Below are 18,330 nucleotides of genomic sequence, written 5' to 3' on the forward strand. Positions count from 1 at the left end.
GGGGGCCCCGCCTGTGGGGGGCCCCGCCTGTGGGGGGCCCCGCCTGTGGGGGGCCAGCCCGAGCCCTCCTCCCAGCCGGGCCTGAGGCCCCCTCCCCGCCGGCAGCCCGCAGCCCCCCCCGCCGGCCCGGGGTTCGCGCCCCCGCGCTGCTGCCCACGCCGGGAGCCGCCCGCCCCCCCGCAGAGCCCGGCTGGCGTCGCCACCCGCTTCCCCTGCACCTGCCGCCCCGCCCCGCCAGGGGTCCCACCCCACGCTCTCGGCGGTGGGGGGCGGGGCCAGGGCCTGGGAGGGGGCGGGTCGGTCTGGGCTCTGGGGGCGGGGCCTGGCCGGGGAGCGGGGGCGGGGCCTCCTGGCAAGACCGGCCCCGCGCTCCCGATTGGCTGTTGGGGGCAATGGGCGGGTCCGGGGGGTCACGTGCCGAGGAAGCAGCGCCGCCAGCCCCGGAAGCGGACGCTGCGGTCCCAGGGCGGGGCCCGGCCGGGGGCTCCGGCCAGGTGGGAGACCCCCCCCCCCGAGTCTGGGGGGTGCTGGCGGGGGGGCACCGGTGGGCTGGGAGGAGGGGCGGGGCGGGGCGGGGCTGGGCGGGCAGGGGGCGGCGGGCCGGGGCGAGCACCGGCGGGGCGGGGCGGGGCTGGCAGGGGGCACCGGCGGGCCGGGAGGGGGGGGCACGGGCGGGGCGGGGCTGGCAGGGGGCGGCGGGCCGGGAGGGGGGGGCACGGGCGGGGCGGGGCAGGGCTGGCAGGGGGGGGCACCGGCGTGGCGGGGCGGGGCTGGCAGGGGGCTGCGGGCCGGGAGGGGGGGGCACCGGCGGGGCGGGGCGGGGCGGGCAGGGGGCGGCGGGCCGGGAGGGGCGGGCACCGGCGGGCCGGGAGGGGGGGGCACCGGCGGGGCGGGGCGGGGCGGGCAGGGGGCGGCGGGCCGGGAGGGGCGGGCACCGGCGGGCCGGGAGGGGGGGGCACCGGCGTGGCGGGGCGGGGCTGGCAGGGGGCGGCGGGCCGGAAGGGGGGGCACCGGCGGGGCGGGGCGGGGCTGGCAGGGGGCGGCGGGCCGGGAGGGGGGGGCACCGGCGGGGAGGGGCGGGGCTGGCAGGGGGCGGCGGGCCGGGAGGGGGGGGCACCGGCGGGGCGGGGCGGGGCTGGCAGGGGGCGGCGGGCCGGGAGGGGGGGGCACCGGCGGGGCGGGGCGGGGCTGGCAGGGGGCTGCGGGCCGGGAGGGGGGGGCACCGGCGGGGAGGGGCGGGGCTGGCAGGGGGCGGCGGGCCGGGAGGGGGCGGCACCGGCGGGGCGGGGCGGGCCTGGCAGGGGGCGGCGGGCCGGGAGGGGGGGGCACCGGCGGGGCGGGGCTGGCAGGGGGCGGCGGGCCGGGAGGGGGGGGCACCGGCGGGGCGGGGCGGGGCGGGGCTGGCAGGGGGCGGCGGGCCGGGAGGGGGGGGCACGGGCGGGGCGGGGCTGGCAGGGGGCGGCGGGCCGGGGGGGCACCGGCAGAACTCTGGCACGTTGGTGGCTGCGGGGTTCATCCCTCCTGCCGAGGCCCCTGGTGGGGCTGACGAGATGTGGGACCCCCGGCCCCCAAGACGCGGCGGGCACCGGCACCCGGTCTTGTCTCCCGCCTGCGGAGCGGAGAGCTCGGGCCCCAGGCCGCCCTGGGGCGGGACGTGCCAGGCCAGCGAGGGGACGGGGCCTTCGCCCTGGCAGGGGAGGCAATTGGCTGCGGCTGCCTCGGGCCTGTCTCCTGCGCTGGCGGCGGGAAGGGGCTGCGAGCCGCCAAGGCGGTGCCCGGGCCCCTCAGCCGGGTGGGGCTGCCTCGTGCGTCCCTGGGCTGGCTCTGCCTGGCTGGCTGAGCAGGGCCTGGCCGTGCTGCCCTGGGCCATGGCCTCCTCTGGAGGGTGCTCCCCCCATGGGGGGCCAGTGGGGGCCCTGTCCCAGAACCTCCCACGTCCCGCAGCCCCTGAGTGTCTCCTCCCCCCGCACCCCCCCAGCAGGCAGCGCGGCCCGGGGCCGGCGGGCAGGGTCTGACTCCTGTGTGCAGCATGCAGGTGACGGAGCGCGAGGCTGCGGGGCAGGGACTGGAGGGGGGCCCTGCCCAGCCCGATGCCCAGATGGAGTCGCCTGCCCCCCCCAAGTCCCCGGCCTTCGACCTCTTCAGCCTGGTCCTGTCCTCCAAGCGGCTGGAGATGTACCTGGAGCCCCTGGGGGACGCCTGGGAGGGGATCCACTTCCTGCTAAGGTAGGTGCTGTGCCCGGGCTCTCGGTATCGCCTGCGGGTGGGGGGGGCTCCCTCTGGCTCCAGCACGGTTGGCAGCCGCTAACCTGGGCTCTGCCCTGCAGGTGGCAGATGCCTCTGTGCTCGCTGCTCACCTGCCTGGGCCTCAACTTCTTGCTGCTCACCCTGACTGAAGGTAAGGGGTCGCGGGGGGGTGGGTGGGGTGGGGACGTGGTGGTGGGGATGGGGAGCAGGCTGGTTGGGGGGAGAATGGGGTGGCGGGGATGGGGAGCAGGCTGGTGGGGGGGAGAACGGGGTGGCGGGGGCTGGGGATGTCGTGGTGGGTGGGGGATGGGGAGCAGGCTGGTTGGGGGGAGAATGGGGTGGTGGGGATGGGGAGCAGGCTGGTGGGGGGGAGAACAGGGTGGCGGGGGCTGGGGATGTCGTGGCAGGTGGGTGGGGGATGGGGAGCAGGCTGGTGGGGGGGAGGATGGGGTGGCGGGGGATGGGGATGGGGAGCAGGCTGGTGGGGCAGGGGATGTCGTGGCAGGGGCTGGGGATGGGGAGCAGGCGGGTGGGGCGGGGGAGGAAAGGGGGGTGGGTGGGGGTCTGGGCAGGTGAGCATGGCTGATGGGAGGGGCTGCAAGCATGGGGCTGGAACCGGCTCATGCCCTGGGGCACAGCTGGGGCTGGGGCTGGTTCTGCTCCGGCCTGGGGGCCTGATGTGGCCTGGCTCTTCCAGCTGCCTGGTTCTCGCTGTGCGCACTGCTGGTCCTGGTGCCCGCCCTGCTGGGCTACCTGCAGGAGGCCTGCCGGGCCCGCCGGCCTGCGCCGGAGCTGGTGCGCCAGAGGTACCATAGCGTGCGGCGCGAGGACCTGCAGCAGGTGCGGCTGGCGCGGCATGAAGCCGTCACTGAGGTGAAGAGATTGTAAGTGCTGGGGCCCTACAGGGTGGGGTGGGGCCCTACAGGGTGGGGCGGGGCGGGGCGTGGCCGGGCAGGGCTCTCAGGGACTCCAGCTTGGGGGTGAGACACCTGACACCCCCACCCCTCCCCGCCAGGGCTCAGGCCTGTGGAGTGGAGGCAGGGAGAGGCTGAGACAACTGGAGTTATTTAGTCTGCAGAAGAGAAGAGTGAGGGGGGATTTGATAGCAGCCTTCAACTACCTGAACCCCCCTTCCAAAGAGGATGGATCTAGACTGTTCTCAGTGGTGGCAGATGACTGAATGAGGGGCAATGGTCTCAAGTTGCAGTGGGGGAGGTCTACGTTGGCTATTAGGAAACCCTATTTCACGAGGAGGGTGGTGAAGCACTGGAATGGGTTACCTAGTGTCACGGACTCACCGATCGTGCCCACTCTTGGCCCCGTGTGGTCCGTGGCAGGGTGCCCTTTCAGTGAGACAGCCCTTCTAGGGGGGCCACTCTTTCTCGGGGTTAAGCCCCTCCACCTCCTGGATCCACACCTCTCGGAGCTTTAGCACCCCTGTCTCTGCCGTGGGCCCCCTCGGGGAGTCCCCTCACTCTGGACCCCCCAGGGCCTCCGCCTCCCAAAGGGGACGATTCCCCCTGTTCTCTACACTGCAGCGACTCTCAGTCAGCATAAAACAGGAGGTTTGAGTGTTGAACACAATCCAGGAAACTCAGGACCTCAGGCCTGGCCTCCCTCAGCACAGGGGCTCTGCCTGCTCCCTCCCTCCAGCCCAGAGCCCCCCTGCTTCCCTGCTGGGCATCTGATAGCACCGGCCCCCAGCCCCCCTCTGTCCATTGTCTTCTCTTCAGGTAAACAGGGTCGTAAACAGGGTCGCCTGGACCCCTCTCCTCTCGTCTGCCCTCAGGTCATAGAATCATAGAATATCAGGGTTGGAAGGGACCTCAGGAGGTCATCTAGTCCAACCCCCTGCTCAAAGCAGGACCAATTCCCAATTTTTGGCCCAGATCCCTAAATGGCCCCCTCAAGGATTGAACTCACAACCTTGGATTTAGCAGGCCAATGCTCAATCCACTGAGCTATCCCTCTCCCCCCGGGGATTCTCTCTTCACAGCCCTTGTTCTCCTGCTGGCCAGAACCAGCTGCCACTGAGCGGGGCCCCCGGGTCACCAGGCCATCAGCCGGGGTCCCCAGTTCCCTGGCTGGTCCTCTGGAACAACAAGCTCCCTCTCCCGTCACCTTGTTAAACCGGTAACCCCCAGAGAAACTGATTCCCACTCCCTCTGCATGCAAACCATAGGAAAACCAAGGGGGGGGGGGGAACCCCTAGGAAGCAAGGAAGCCAGGAATCTCCCCCACTTCCTCACACCTAGGGAGGTGGTAGAATCTCCTTCCTTAGAGGTTTTTAAGGCCTGGCTTGACCAAATCCTGGCTGGGATGATTTAGTTGGGGATTGGCCCTGCTTTGAGCAGGGGGTTTGTCACGGAGTCCCTGGGCGATGCTCTGGAACTGCTCCCCATGAAGTCAGTCAGGACTCTGGGGTAGTCGCCTTTCTGTGAGCAGCCTGTCTTCAGGACACACAGCTCACACAGCTTCCACCTTCCTGGGTCTGACCTCAGAGCATTCAGCATCCTCTGCCCCTCCGTGCGCTTCCCCCCCAGCGAGTCCGCTCAGGCGGGGCTCCTGGGGAAGCCAGAGGGTCCTGCCCCCCAACTCCGCAGTCAGACGTGACTCTCAGCCAGCCAGTAAAACAGAAGGTTTATTAGACGACAGGAACATGGTCTAAAACAGAGCTTGCAGGTGCAGAGAACGGGACCCCTCAGCTGGGTCCATTCTGGGGGGCAGTGAGCCAGACAACCACGTCTGCACTTCACTCCATGTCCCAGCCAGCCCCAAACTGAAAACCCCCTCCAGCCCCTCCTCCTCAGGGCTTTGTTCCTTTCCCGGGCCAGGTGGTCACCTGATTCCTTTGTTCTCCAACCCTTTAGCTCTCACCTTGCAGGGGGGAAGGGCCCAGGCCATCAGTTGCCAGGAAACAGGGTGTTGGCCATTCTCTGTGTCCAGACTCCTGCACACACCTGCCCTCTAGGGCTCTGCAATGATCATACACCCTTACCCCACCCCCTAGATACTTAAGAACTGCCTAGGGGAAACTGAGGCACCCCCACACTATTCAGAGGAAACATTAAGAACAGTCCCACTTCGTCACATCTCTCCCCCCTTCGAGATCGAACTGAGCGGGGTCACTTTAGCCGGTGACCTGGGGAAGTTCAAAGCCACCAACGTTCCCATGGATGCCCCAGCATCTCTCCCATTCCTTGGTAGGAGTTACACCAGGCCCTTCCAGTTTCACGCCCTCCCTTAGGTCAGGGGTGGTCGATAGCACTCGCAGGCCGCATGTGGGAAGGTTTATGCAGCCCATGCCCTTTGGCCACCCCAAGAATGTCTCCCCATTGACCATCACCTTCTGCTCCCACTGGAGGTCCGGGGGGCCTGGCCCCAGGAAACTCCACACAGACATATAGGTTGGGGTCAGGAGTGGGAGCCTGTCCACATCCCCAACTATCTGGCCGACGGAGTCTATGGCGTTGGGACCCAGCAAGGGAGGTAGACACCGGGGCTTTTCCGCAGGGTCCCCTTGGTTCAAATTGCCAGCCTGCTCAAAGGCAGTGAGGTGGGCATCCACCCCCCCCCCGTCCTTAACCAGGGGCAGCAATTTAGTCTCGAGGTCCCCTGCGGAACTGGCCCCCCGGGATCTATCCCCACTCACCCCTGGGAGGTCCCCTAGGCCTCTCCGCTCCCCCACCGCCAGTTCATGCTGCTGCTGCTTCTGCAGCTCTTTCTCGGGCTCTCGCTGTCTCCCAGGGTCCTCTTGCTCTCTCGGACTCAGCTCCAATCCCGTCCGTCTCGATCCTCCGATGGGGAACCCGATCGTGAAGACCCCCGTCTGGTCGGGGACAGGAGTCTTGGCGATGCCTGGCTCCCGCTCCAGCTGCTCCCAGATCCTGCTATAGCCCCAGTTGGGGTCAGGAATCTGTTCCTTAGAGCGGTCATCCTCCTCCAGCTGCACGATTAACTCTGCTTTGGTGAACTTTCCAACGCTTAACCCTCTCTTTTTGCACAGGGTTACAATGTCCTTCTTAAGGAGACGGTGACAGGCCATCACTCCGCTCCTCCCAAGTTGTTGTGGACTCACAGGCCCGTGTGTTCTCAGCTCCCCACGGTTTCCAGGGAGAACCCCTAGTGTGCCAGCCCTTCTCGAGGTCACCACCTCTTTGCCAGGGTCGAGCTGCAGACTCCTCCGCCCCTGAGACTGCTCGCTGCAATCCCCAGGGGAACCCTGTTACTGCAAAAGTCCTTCTCGCTGGTCACACACTCCCAGGGGTTAACCGCCCCCCGAAACCGCTCCTTTCTGAGCCTTCAGCAGGCCTGGTCCTCGGCAATCCCCCTTCGTGTTACTGCTCCCGAGTCACTTACTGCAGGAAGCGCCATCCACGGGGTACAGTACATCCCACCGCTGCCACCAGTTGTCACGGAGTCCCTGGGCGATGCTCTGGAACTGCTCCCCATGAAGTCAGTCAGGACTCTGGGGTAGTCGCCTTTCTGTGAGCAGCCTGTCTTCAGGACACACAGCTTCCACCTTCCTGGGTCTGACCTCAGAGCATTCAGCATCCTCTGCCCCTCCGTGCGCTTCCCCCCAGCGAGTCCGCTCAGGCGGGGCTCCTGGGGAAGCCAGAGGGTCCTGCCCCCCAACTCCGCCGTCAGACGTGACTCTCAGCCAGCCAGTAAAACAGAAGGTTTATTAGACGACAGGAACATGGTCTAAAACAGAGCTTGCAGGTGCAGAGAACGGGACCCCTCAGCTGGGTCCATTCTGGGGGGCAGTGAGCCAGACAACCACGTCTGCACTTCACTCCATGTCCCAGCCAGCCCCAAACTGAAAACCCCCTCCAGCCCCTCCTCCTCTGGGCTTTGTTCCTTTCCCAGGCCAGGTGGTCACCTGATTCCTTTGTTCTCCAACCCTTCAGCTCTCACCTGCAGGGGGGAAGGGCCCAGGCCATCAGTTGCCAGGAAACAGGGTGTTGGCCATTCTCTGTGTCCAGACTCCTGCACACACCTGCCCTCTAGGGCTCTGCAATGATCATACACCCTTACTCCACCCCCTAGATACTTAAGAACTGCCTAGGGGAAACTGAGGCACCCCCACACTATTCAGAGGAAACATTAAGAACAGTCCCACTTCGTCACAGGGTTGGACTAGAACCTCCCGAGGTCCCTGATATTCGATGACTCCGTTCCGTAACTGCCCGCCACGGGGCAGGGTCCCCGCCAAACAGGCCCTGGGGTGGCTAGGCCCTGCTCGGCAGCCTCTGGCTCTGAGCAGTGGGGCAGCCCCAGGGCTGTCTCTATAGTCCCAGCATTTGCTGAGCCTAGCGGTGCTCCCGGCCTGGCCCTTCCTGGCTGTGTCAGGCTGAGACAGTCCCCAGGAGCCCTGCAAGGTGCCCCTGTGCTGCTGGGCCTGGCGCAGGCGAGGGGCTGCCCAGCTCAGCGACTGGCAGGGACTGGGTTCAGTTCCTGGCTGTGGGCCCCGCTGGGGAGGATGGGACGCGTGTCCTGCGCGGCGTGGGGTGGATTCGTGGTCTGGGTGGCTGGGTACATGCCCGGGGTGGACACCCCCTGACGCTCCCGTTTCTTCCCCAGCCTGATCCACCTGGAGGGCTTCCTGAGCTGGCTGTGCTATGCCTGCGAGGGGGCATACCGTGTGCTGCATTGGGAGACCCCTGCCCTGTCGTCCCAGTGAGTCTGCCCCGCCCCCCCCCAGGGGCTTTCTCCTCTGGTCCTTTCTGCTGCAGGGCCTGGCTGGGGACCCCCTAGAGAGGTTGCAAACCCAGCCAGTGAGCCAGGCACCTGGTGCCCAGTGTGTCTGGGAGGAAGGGAGGTGTCCAAGTTGGCTCCCCTGTGTTTCGGGGGGGGAGGGGGGGCGTGGGGGTGGACTTTGGGCATGGAAGAGTCATGGAGCAGGTCCTCAAGGAATCAATTCTGAAGCACTTAGAGGAGAGGAAAGTGATCAGGAACAGTCAGCGTGGATTCACCAAGGGCAAGTCATGCCTGACTAATCTAATTGCCTTCTATGACGAGATAACTGGCTCTGTGGATGAGGGGAAAGCAGTGGACGTGTTGTTCCTTGACTTGAGCAAAGCTTTTGGCACGGTCTCCCACAGTATTCTTGCCAGCAAGTTAAAGAAGTATGGGCTGGATGAATGCACTATAAGGTGGATAGAAAGCTGGCTAGATTGTCGGGCTCAACGGGTAGCGATCAATGGCTCCATGTTTAGTTGGCAGCCGGTATCAAGTGGAGTGCCCCAAGGGTCGGTCCTGGGGCCAGTTTTGTTCAATATCTTCATAAATGATCTGGAGGATGGTGTGGATTGCACCCTCAGCAAGTTTGCAGATGACACTAAACTGGGAGGAGTGGTAGATACTCTGCAGGGTAGGGATAGGATACAGAGGGCCCTAGACAAATTGGAGGATTGGGTCAAAAGAAATCTGATGAGGTTCAACAAGGACAAGTGCAGAGTCCTGCACTCAGGACGGAAGAACCCAATGCACCGCTACAGACTAGGGACCGAATGGCTCGGCAGCTGTTCTGCAGAAAAGGACCTAGGGGTTACAGTGGACGAGAAGCTGGATATGAGTCAGCAGTGTGCCCTTGTTGCCAAGAAGGCCAGTGGCATTTTGGGATGTATAAGTAGGGGCATAGCCAGCAGATCGAGGGACGTGATCGTTCCCCTCTATTCGACATTGGTGAGGCCTCATCTGGAGTACTGTGTCCAGTTTTGGGCCCCACACTTCAAGAAGGATGTGGATAAATTGGAGAGAGTCCAGCGAAGGGCAACAAAAATGATTAGGGGTCTGGAACACATGACTTGTGAGGAGAGGCTGAGGGAACTGGGGATGTTTAGTCCTCAGAAGAGAAGAATAAGGGGGGATTTGATAGCTGCTTTCAACTACCTGAAAGGGGGTTCCAAAGAGGATGGCTCTAGACTGTTCTCAGTGGTAGCAGATGACAGAATGAGGAGTAATGGTCTCAAGTTGCAGTGGGGGAGGTTTAGGTTGGATATTAGGAAAAACTTTCACTAGGAGGGTGGTGAAGCACTGGAATGCATTACCTGGGGAGGGGGTGGAATCTCCTTCCTTCGAGGTTTTTAAGGTCAGGCTTGACAAATCCCTGGCTGGGATGATTTAGTCGGGGATTGGTCCTGCTTTGAGCAGGGGGTTGGACTAGATGACCTCCAGAGGTCCCTTCCAGCCCTGATATTCTATGATTCTATGCAGCTGTAGGGGGATGGTTGTGACAGCCTGTACGAGGGTGGAGGCGTACACTGCGGGGACATGGCCTGGGGACATGGGGGAGGTACATACACTAGGCACATGGCACAGTGGGAGAGGTGCTGGGGGCTGCGTACGCGTGGCACGGGGTGCGTATGCTAGGCGTGTGGCCAAGGCGCTCCTGCTATCCTGGGCCCTGTACCCTCCTTTCCCAGGTTCTATGGGGCGCTGCTGGGCTCCCTCTGTGTCCTGTACTTGCTGCCCTTCTGCTGGGTCCTCGCCCTGCTCAACAGCACCCTCTTCCTGGGGAACGCCGAGTTCTACCGAGGTGAGAGCCCCCCCGAGGGCACCCATGGGCTCTGGGGGCAGCAGTGGGTCTGACTGGCTGCCAGGGGACAAGTGCCAACTGGAGACCCACAAGCACCCCCCTCCTGGCTGGGCCCATGCAGGTTTCCCCTGGGTCTGACTCTCCCCATAGCTACAGCTGCCAGGGTCATCCCTGCTGCCAGCCTCCCTGCTGCCCCTCTGCTCTGGGGTCCCCTGTGCCCTCTGTGCCAGGTTCCTGCTGCCCCTTTGGTCCAAGGATCCTGGCTGTGGCAGTAGCTGCTGCTTGGCCCTTCAGGGGGTGACGCCGCAGCCTGGCACCCAACGAGGCCGGTGTGAAGGCAGCTGCTGGCCCTGGGCTCAGACCACTAGCGCCCGAGATGCCATCCTGTTCCCTCTGCCGAGCTAGGGACTTGCTTGGCCCCTCACCGCAGGATCGGCCCCTGGGCTGCCCCGGTACCGACCAGATCCGTGGCCCAGAGAGACCGAGCATCTCCCCGGGTCCCCTCCCCAAGTCGGGGAGCTGGTGGCAGGAGTGAGTGCTAGCCGGGACTCTGCCGGGGGAGGGCTGCCTGCACGTGGAACGGCAGGTCTGCGGCGGGCCCTGCTGTCCCAGCCAGCCCTTGTGCACTGTGGGGCAGGAGGGGCAGCGGCCCCGGCTCCATGCAGGGGCTGCGGCTGCCCCTCGGCACCATGGAAGCTGCTGCTAGGGCCTGGATCATGGCTGGGCTGGGCCCTGCCTGGGGGTGGGAGCTCTGGGCCCCGCCTGGGGGAGGCTGGCATGCTCCAGGTGTGTCCCGCCCCGACGCTCGCTCTCTCCCCAGTGCTGCTGGAGCTCAAGGCTGCAATGGAGCGACGCCTCGGCCCCAAGCCCCTCGCCAGCACCCTGGAGCCAGTGGAGCCTGACGCGGGAGCAGAGGGGGGCAGCTCCCTGGTGGATCGGACCCCCACGCCCACGAGCACCGAGGTGAGCCGGCTGGGCTGGGGGCTGTTGGCTCGTGCTTCCCGGCCCCCATCCGGAGCCTGGTCCCTGTGCTGCCCGCAGCCCTGCCCACGGCCCTGGCTTCCCTGAGCTGCCCACGCCGCTCCCTGCCCGGGTGGGCAGGGCTGTAGTGACTGGGCCTGTATCCTGGCAGGACCTCACGCCCGGCAGCGTGGAGGAAGCAGAGGAGGCGGAGCCTGACGAGGAGTTTAAAGACGCTATTGAGGTGCGTACCCAGCGGGGCAGGTGGGGGGCTCCCCACACACCGGGGTGCAGGTGGGCATTGCGTTGAGCTGTGTACCCCCTCGGGCGGCCACTGGAGGGCACCGGTGAGCGAGAGCTGGACAGGGATTCTCACTTTCCCCCTTAGAATGAGAGGGGCTGGATGTGGGGGGGGTCCTGCCCCCGGCCCTTCCCCACGCCCTGGCACGTGCTGCCCGTGTGCCAGGCAGGCAGAGCCTAGTGCTGCCGTCTCTGCCTCGGGGAGAAGCTGGGGGTCTATGGCTGTCCCGGGCAGGGGCGGGGGGGGGCCTGCCTCTGTGTGTTCTGTTGCTACTGCCTCTCCTCTCTTCTCTCCACGCGGCGGGAGAAGGAGACCCAGGCGCTGGCCATGGTGAGTACCAGGCAGGGCTGGCGCTCGCCGGGTGCTGGGTACGGGGGTGGCACCTGCCCCGGGCAGAGCGCGGCCCTCGGGTCCCTGGAGCGGAACCAGGCCGAGCAGCAGCTCCTGCCCCGTGGCCCACGGGAGGCTCGGTCAGGGCGAGCTCTGCGCCCAGCTGGGTCCCCAGGGAGCGGCCCCCGGCTGAGTTGGGCTCTCCGGCAGGAGGACGACGAGGTCTCCCAGTGCTCCGCCGCGTTCGACCTCGGCCTCCCGGACGGCAGCAGCGTCATGAGCAAGAACGAGGTGATCCGCAGCAAGGTGTCGCGGCTGACTGAGAGGCTCCGCAAGCGATGCCCCAGCAATAACTTCGGTAGGGGGCGGCGAACGCTGGCGGGGCAGGGGCCCAGCTGAGCGCCAGCCTGGCAGGAGGGGCGGCGAACGCCGGCGGGGCAGGGGCCCAGCTGAGCGCCAGCCTGGCAGGAGGGGCGGCGAACGCCGGCGGGGCAGGGGCCCAGCTGAGCGCCAGCCTGGCAGGAGGGGCGGCGAACGCCAGCTTGGCGAGGCAGCCCCCCGCCTGTGTCTGTCTGTCAGGGGCTGGCCTGGGGGTGCCCGGGCGGTTGCTGCCCCGGGGAGCTGGGGATGGGCACTGGCTGGGCTGGGCTGTCCGGGTGCCAGGTCTGCCCGGCCCTGAGCCACGCTGTGGGCAGTGGGGGGCTCCCCCAGGGGTAATGCTGCCGGGGGGATGCTTGGTGCCCCCTGCAGGGCCCTGCCAGCTGGAGCTCTGGCCTCTGCAGCCAGGCTGGAGCCCCCGGGAGATCCCCTGAGCCAGGGCTCCTGCTGGGCTGGACCTGGGGCTCCGAGCTGGGTCCCCACTCTCCCGGACGGCAGCAACGGGCACGTGGCCTTGGGAGCTCAGGGTGCGGGCGGCTGCCGCTTCCAGAGCCAGGGCATTCTCAGGAGCGCCAGGTGGCTCCGGGGGAGGCTGTGCAGACGACAGAGAAGCTGGTCTCTGCATTGAGGCTGCCTTGGGCCAGGGCATCGCCTTGGCCCCTGGGGCGCAGGGACTGGCGCCAGGCTGAGTTCCCACGTCCCCCCTGCTGCAGGCAGTTCAGCCCCAGGCAGTGCCCAGCCTGACCCTTTGCTCTGTCTCCTCTAGGGAGCTGCACCCGCTGCGCAGCCACCTTCTCCGTGCTCAAGAAGAGGGTGAGTCCTGCCTGCTTCCCACCCGCTCCCATCTTGCCAGCTCCGCTGTGGGTCTCTCTGGGCCCTGGCCTGGCTGGCTCAGCTGGGCAGTAGTGGGGCCTCCTGGCCACCCCGTGCCCTGGGCTGTTGGTGCGTGGGTCGGCTCCTTGAACCTGCCACACAGCGCTGCTTGCAGGCCTTGCTCTCCGGACAGTCAGCGACAGGCACCCGCCATCCCCCGAGTGTCCCGCCACAGGGCCCAGCCGCCGTTCCCTGCCTGGCACTTGGCCCAGGCTGCCGCTTGCCTGACCCCGCAGGGTCTGGGGTGAGACAGTGTGAGAATAAGCCACGTTTAGGGTCGGGGGGGGGGAGCCCAGCCATGGGACGTGAGGACCCTGGCACCAGAGCCCGCACTTGGCCCCAGCTGGGTGAGAGCCCCTCTCCGATTGCTTGTCCTCACGCACCCGGGTTCCGCTGCACCCCAGACAGCGAACAGGGACTGGTCTTAGGTCAGGTCTTTGCTGGTGAATTAGCTGGCCCCAGGGCATGGTCTGGGGAGTGAAATTCACCCCCCTGCCGACCTAGGCCCTGGTGTAGACAGCGTCGGGCTGCCGCCTGGGGAGGTGGGCTACGCTCCGTGCTGGACTGCGTGTCTATGCTGCAGCACCAGCTCAGCCCCTTTGTAGTGCTGACGTCACCACGCTGGGACGACCCCCCCCGGTCTCCCCTGCAGCCTGACCCGCACTGTGCCCTGACTGCGCCCGCTGTGCCAGACCATAGTGCCATGCCCAGACAGAGGGGCGCGTCCCCCCTCCTGCCGCGTCTCTGCCCGAGGGACAGCGGTTAGCCTGCAGGCAGCTCGGCCCTGCGGGACCTTCCTTGGCACTCGAGGTGGGTGCCAGAGCCAGGTGATCTCCGTAGCCCGGGTGCCCTCAGCAGGTCCTTGGGTCATAGCCCCCCGGGACAGTCTCCAGCATAGAATCATAGAATATAAGGGTTGGAAGGGACCCCAGAAGGTCATCTAGTCCAACCCCCTGCTCGAAGCAGGACCAATTCCCAGTTAAATCATCCCAGCCAGGGCTTTGTCAAGCCTGACCTTAAAAACCTCTAAGGAAGGAGATTCTACCACCTCCCTAGGTAACGCATTCCAGTGTTTCACCACCCTCTTAGTGAAAAAGTTTTTCCTAATATCCAATCTAAACCTCCCCCACTGCAACTTGAGACCATTACTCCTCGTTCTGTCATCTGATACCATTGAGAACAGTCTAGAGCCATCCTCTTTGGAACCCCCTTTCAGGTAGTTGAAAGCAGCTATCAAATCCCCCCTCATTCTTCTCTTCTGCAGGCTAAACAATCCCAGCTCCCTCAGCCTCTCCTCATAAGTCATGTGTTCCAGACCCCTAATCATTTTTGTTGCCCTTCGCTGGACTCTCTCCAATTTATCCACATCCTTCTTGAAGTGTGGGGCCCAAAACTGGACACAGTACTCCAGATGAGGCCTCACCAATGTCGAATAGAGGGGAACGATCACGTCCCTCGATCTGCTCGCTATGCCCCTACTTATGCATCCCAAAATGCCATTGGCCTTCTTGGCAACAAGGGCACACTGCTGACTCATATCCAGCTTCTCGTCCACTGTCACCCCTAGGTCCTTTTCCGCAGAACTGCTGCCTAGCCATTCGGTCCCTAGTCTGTAGCTGTGCATGGGATTCTTCCGTCCTAAGTGCAGGACCCTGCACTTATCCTTATTGAACCTCATCAGATTTCTTTTGGCCCAATCCTCCAATTTGTCTAGGACCCCTGCCCTAGCAACCTAGACCCCCTGTCTAGCAACCCCTGCCCTGTCCCCGACAGGCAATCGCCTGCCTTCCCCCGGGGTGGGGGCTGCACAGTGACCGGCGTCTCTCTCCCCAGCGGAGCTGCAGTAACTGCGGCAACAGCTTCTGCTCCCGCTGCTGCTCCTACAAAGTCCCCAAATCCTCCATGGGAGCCACAGGTGAGCGGGTGCAGGTGGGGGGCCTCTCTTGCTCCTGGCGACTCCAGCCCCGGCCTGTCCCAGCAGGGGGCGCTGTGGGGAGGGGGGCAGGGCACTGCGGGGGGGCCTCCCGGTGACTCCAGCCCCGGCCTCACCCAGGCAGTGGGGTGGCAGCAGTGCATCGACGCTCAAGTAGGGATACCAACTTTCTAACTGTAGAAAACCAGCTCCCTTGCCCCACCCCTGCCCTGCCCCTTTGAGGCGCCCCCCCCTCCAGCCCCCTCCCCCACTCCCACTTGCTTTCACTGGGCTGGCTCGGGGTTGGGGTGCAGGAAGGGTGAGGGCTCCAGCTGGGGCTGCAGGCTCTGGGGTGGAGCTGGGGGATGAGAGGTTTGGGGTGCAGGAGGGGGCTCTGGGCTGGGGCAGGGGGTTGGGGTGCTGGAGGGGCTGCAGGCTGGGGCAGAGGGGTTTGGCGTGCGGGAGGGGGTTCCAACCTGGGGCAGGGGTGCGGGGTGCAGCTCCCAGGCGGCGGAAGGGAAGCTCCCTGGCTCCGTGCTGCTCCTGAAAGCAGCCGCCAGGTCCCTGCAGCCCCTAGGCGCAGAGCATGCTGCCTGTACCCGCAGGCACTGTCCCTGCAGCTCCCATTGGCCACGGTTCCCGACCAATGGGAGCTGCGGAGCTGGTGCTCGGGGCTGGGGGCGCATGTGGAGCCATGGTGGCTGCCCCTACGCCTAGGGGCCGGACATCCCGGCGGCTTCTGGGAGCCGTGCGGAGCCAGGGCTGGCAGGGAGCCTCCCTGAGCCCCGCTGCGCCCCGACCAGACTCCTACCAGCCTGGTCAGCTGCCACGGTCTCTTTTTGACAAAACCGGACACCGGGCAGCCCTAGCACTCGGGAGCGTGCAGCGGCGATTGCTGGCTCCTCTCCCTTTGCTCTCTGGTGTGGGAGGGGCTCTGCTGGGGGCCATGGTGCAGCCGATCTCGGGCAAGCTGGGGAGGGGACAGGTCTCTGCTAGCTGGGAATGATGGGGAGGGTCTCTGGGGGGGATGGAAGTGATGGGATGTGGGGGGTGCAGTGATGGGGCATGGGGGTTGGTGTTGGGCGTGGTTGGATGGTGATGGGGGTCTTTGAGAAGGGTGATGGGCAGTGATGGGGGACGATGGGGGTTGGGTTTCTGGGGGGGGCAATGGAGTGGATCTCTGACAGCTCCTTTCCTTCCAGCCCCAGATGCCCAGAGGGAGACAGTGTTCGTTTGCTCGTTGTGTAACCAGGTTCTCGTCAAGTGAGCGGAGCCCCCAGCAGGGGCATCTCCGGCTGCCTGTCCCTGCTGCTCTGGGCAGGAGAGCACCAGGACCCTGCGTTGCTGAGTCCCCCCCGCCTGCCCTGGCACTGCCCAGCCCATGGCACTGGGTGGCTGCGTGGGCCCCACTGCTCTGTTCCCTGGAGCTTTGCTGTGGGGTCCTGACTGGGGCAGGGGACTGAGGCCAGCCACCCCTCCTCTCTGCTCTGGGGCAGTGCCTCAGGGGCCTTTGCAAACCCCTGACAGTCACCCTGACCTGCCAAGCCAGAGGGGTAACCATATGCACAGTGCCCTCTGCTAGCTAAATCCCCCACAGCCTGCCCCTGGGCTCGGAGCAGACCCTCCTCGCCCCATAGGGCTGGGCTTCCTTCCCGCCTGCAGGCAGATGGAAGCAGGCAGGAGCCAGGCTGTGCTCAGCTGGGCTGGGCGGAGTGCAGTGGGTGGCTGGAATGGGCCATGGGGGGAGGGCAGGGGGAGTAGAGGGCCTGGCGTGGGGTGGCTCTTGGCTCGCACTCTGCATGCTGGGCTGCTGGCTTTGCCCACAGCGGTGGGTGCTGGTTCCGCTCCCGTCACCTGGGGCCACAGCACCCCCCTGCTCTGCTGCCGCCCTGCCCCACAGAATCCGGGCAAAGGCTTCACCCCCCCATGGCCCTGGGAGGCTCCTCTCTCAGCAAGGGGGTTGGGTGTCTGCTGCTGTGAGTGAGGGCTGGAAGCACTACAGGGCCAGGGCAGAGCAGGGGTCCCTCGCAGGCAGGGCGAGGCCCACCGCCCGTTCTGCGCTGACCCCTGCATACGTGGGCATTACTGTGTGTGTAGCTGGAGCTGGCTCCTGTGTCCCCCTGTGAGGGATCGTGGGGCCCCTGCAGGCCCCCTGGGCTGCACATGCCCTGCTGGGGTAGCCGGCACCTGTTCTGCTGGGGGGGGCTCCCTGTTGCCCCGTGAGCTGCTGGCAGCAGGCTCCAGCCTGGCCCTAGGGCAGCATCTGCCACGTGCAGGTCACGTGAAGCAGGGTTAAAAGGTGGGGCTGCTGCGTGGAGACCTCCACCTGCTTTGTCCCGTGGCAAACGCCCTGGACCGGCACCAAAGGTACGGGAGCAAGGAGAGCGCTTCATGCCTGGCCAGGCTGGCAGCCCAGGGGCCCTTCCTTGGGGTGCCAGGCGTAGCTGGAGCGAGAGGAGACCTGGGGGGCAGGGGGCAGAGGGGCTAGCTGGGGCGGTTGCTGCTGCTGTGCCAGGCTGTCCCCCTCTCTGCCCTGGGCTGCTCAGGAGCAGGGTGGCCATGGCCGGGTCCCAGGAGACTGGGGATGGGGGGCTGTCAGCGTGAAGCTCCCTTCGGCTTCTGTTCTGCCTATTCCCCCTCCCCCTGTCCTTAAGGACTCACAAGGGAGGGTGGGATAGTCCAGCCCTTCTCCCTCTTTCTCCACCACTTAGGCCCAGTGTCTGACTCTCCAGTTTGGGTTTATTAACTTCTGGCCCCATGGCCTGGGCCCGGTACCAGGGCGAGTCCTGGGGAGGGTGTGGTGTGAACGTGGCTCCTCTGTTTACACAACAGCAGCTTCCCTTCTGCTTCTCTTGCACCGGTTGGTAAATGATGTGACTCACTTTCCCTGGCTGAGTTGGCACCAGTGAGAAACCACCTGTCCCAGTGGCCTCGGCCCGCTGGGCAGGTCCCTGCTCTGTGCCTCCAGCCCCCTGTCCCTGGGTGAAGGCGGGGGAGCTCTGAGGAGGACTGTGCTGTTAGGACCAGGGAGCCTAGTTTTCCATGATAACCCCCCCAATAAACGTGACTCTGCATTTCTCTGCCGTTTCGCTGACTCGCTGTGTGTGTTGCCCTGGCCCCAGGTGGGCGCCCTCGGCCGGATCCGGCAGGCTCGGATACGGGGGTGCTGCAGAATGTTTTTATTCTCTCACAAAAGGTGAAAAGTCCAGATTCTCTGCAAACCTCAAATCTGTGTTTTCTGGGCCCAGGGGCTTGCTCGGAGCCCTGGTTATTAGTCATGGGGGGCTGGGCTGCCGTCTCCTTGCCAGGCGAGGGGGCTTATGCAGAGCTGAGCGGTGCTGGTGCTGGCTGGGGGGGGTCTTCCCCTAGCACCCATGTCTCTGGCCGGAGGGCAAGGGCCGGCTCCCAGGGTGCTGTGGTGGGGAGGGGGCTTTGCAAGCTCTGCAGGAGAGGAGCCTCCCCTCCCACTTCTGCCAGCTTGGAGCTGGGGGTGAGGGCTGCATCCTGAGGTCTCTGCCTGCAGCCCCCCGGGTCCAGCAGGGAGACGCCCCAAGGGGAGCCAGGCACCCCCAGGTTCCTTGCACTGCAGGGACTCAGGCAGCGGGTGACCGCAGGGGCTAGGAGGGGCTGGAACAGGCGTAGTCCGGCCTCGGTTAGCACCGAGAGCAGGAAGTTAAAGCCTGGCCCAGCTGGGTCCGGCCCAGGGCCCAGAGCTTGCGGCCCCTCTGTAGTCCCAGCCCAGAAGAGCTTCTCCCTCTGCCTCCAGCAGCCCCCACTTAACCCCACCTG

The 18,330-nt window shown here is 65.7% G+C and overlaps 1 protein-coding gene across 7 annotated transcripts; it reads left to right on the plus strand.

The window, feature by feature from the left end:
* Window positions 1-412: 412 nt before the first annotated feature.
* ZFYVE27 (zinc finger FYVE-type containing 27) lies at window positions 413-17,619 on the plus strand. Of its 7 annotated transcripts, none has more exons than XM_048857290.2 (13): window positions 413-494; window positions 1,979-2,226; window positions 2,328-2,398; window positions 2,945-3,131; window positions 7,831-7,926; window positions 9,675-9,787; window positions 10,608-10,750; window positions 10,920-10,991; window positions 11,358-11,378; window positions 11,589-11,736; window positions 12,523-12,569; window positions 14,403-14,544; window positions 15,744-15,950. In XM_048857290.2, the coding sequence occupies exons 2-13, from the start codon at window positions 2,030-2,032 to the stop codon at window positions 15,806-15,808; spliced, it is 1,302 nt and encodes a 433-aa protein (XP_048713247.1). In that variant the 5' UTR covers window positions 413-494; window positions 1,979-2,029; the 3' UTR covers window positions 15,809-15,950. The 7 variants fall into 7 exon arrangements, with proteins under 7 accessions (XP_048713247.1, XP_048713248.1, XP_048713243.2 ...); XM_048857291.2 differs by having other exon boundaries at window positions 14,463-14,544; XM_048857286.2 differs by lacking the exon at window positions 14,403-14,544 and having other exon boundaries at window positions 15,744-17,619.
* Window positions 17,620-18,330: the final 711 nt, after the last annotated feature.

Source organism: Caretta caretta, chromosome 7 (genome assembly GCF_965140235.1).
Source record: "Caretta caretta isolate rCarCar2 chromosome 7, rCarCar1.hap1, whole genome shotgun sequence".
Lineage (NCBI taxonomy): Eukaryota > Metazoa > Chordata > Testudines > Cheloniidae > Caretta > Caretta caretta.